General features: G+C 23.0%; 1 protein-coding gene across 1 annotated transcript, besides 1 other annotated feature; it reads right to left on the bottom strand.

The window, feature by feature from the left end:
* Positions 1–197: 197 nt before the first annotated feature.
* EDI_299030 (uncharacterized protein) lies at positions 198–1,130 on the bottom strand (the record flags this gene model as incomplete). Its single annotated transcript, XM_001736456.1, has 1 exon — positions 198–1,130. One exon carries the CDS (start codon positions 1,128–1,130, stop codon positions 198–200), a length of 933 nt encoding a protein of 310 aa, XP_001736508.1.
* A 14-nt stretch (positions 1,131–1,144) lies between these two features.
* Positions 1,145–1,296: a sequence feature (AT_rich).
* Positions 1,297–1,322: the final 26 nt, after the last annotated feature.

The following is a 1,322-nucleotide window of genomic DNA, read 5'->3' as shown; positions in this document are numbered from 1 at the left end:
CATTTAAATTAATAACATCTTCTTTATTATCTCCCATAACTTAAAAATATCAATTCTCAGTTCGATATATTAGTCTCTATACTTTTTGTTTTTTTCTTTTTGTAGCGTAATAGTTCCAAAATTAACAATGAAACTATAAGCAATACCCTGAGATTCTTTCAAGAAAGGATGACAATTTCTATACTGAAAATAATAAATTAAGAAGCGGTTTGAGTAGAATGACATGACACTGGTAAAACAAAATGAATAACAAAAATTGTGAGCGTAAGTATTGACAAATACAATATAATAGGGAGAAGTCTATTTGCCCATTTAAAGAAGATATTTGTTAAACAAGATTTAAAATTATCGCCAAAATATGTTAGTCCACATAACATCCCTGTTCCAATAGAAAATATAATTGAAACACCATCAATTTGTGTAAATAAACAACTACCAATAATTAATAATACACTAAAAATAGCTGAAATAAAGAGTTGAACCCAAACAATTGGATGGTATTTCTCTTTTTGAATGATCATTTGTAAAATCCAAATTATCATTATTCCTATTAAAGAAGAAGAACAACCAATAAATGGTAATTTGTAAGCAAATAAATAACTCCCAAATAATGGCATTGTTCCACAAAATAAATACATAATAAAGTACCATGAACTTCCCAATATTCTTTCTACAATAATTCCAAATTTCAATTGAATAAAAGTTGTGACAATTAATTGAAGAAGATTGTTTTGTAAAAAAATAGGAAGTACTAATCTAAAGTATTGGTACTCACATTTAATTAATGATAAATTCTTTCCTCCAACAATTTTAATTGAATTAGTAGTTAGAATTAAAATATAAGAATCTTTTTCATGTTCAAACAATGCACTAATAAAAAACAATATTAATTCAATTGTTGTTATTATAAATGTTACTGAAATAAAAAAATATAAATATCGTTTTAAATTGGATCTTTTACAAATCGGTTGAATAAGACATGGAAAATAAGAATATAAACATATTTTTCTACTTCTACTTTCATTAATTATTTCTTGTACATTTCCATCAATCCCATATAAATAACAATGAGATGGTGAAATAATTATTGGCTCCAAATCAAGTGGTACTTCTTGTTTGTTATCATTCATTACTTCATCTTTTCTTTTTTTTCTTTTAATTCAATTTTTTTCTAATTTCAAAATAACAAAAAATAAATTATAATTCTTTTTTTATAATTTTATTGTTTTATATACCATAAATATTTTGTTATTTCATTCTTTTAAATCAAATTAAAAATTATTAAATTTAATTATTGACTGAAACAATTTTTTGTGTATTAT

This window comes from Entamoeba dispar, genomic scaffold (genome assembly GCF_000209125.1).
Source record: "Entamoeba dispar SAW760 scf_1105229459865 genomic scaffold, whole genome shotgun sequence".
NCBI classification, from domain to species: domain Eukaryota; phylum Evosea; order Mastigamoebida; family Endamoebidae; genus Entamoeba; species Entamoeba dispar.
The sequence above is the reverse complement of the archived record's forward strand: the minus strand, read 5'-3'. Positions and strand labels throughout refer to the sequence as shown.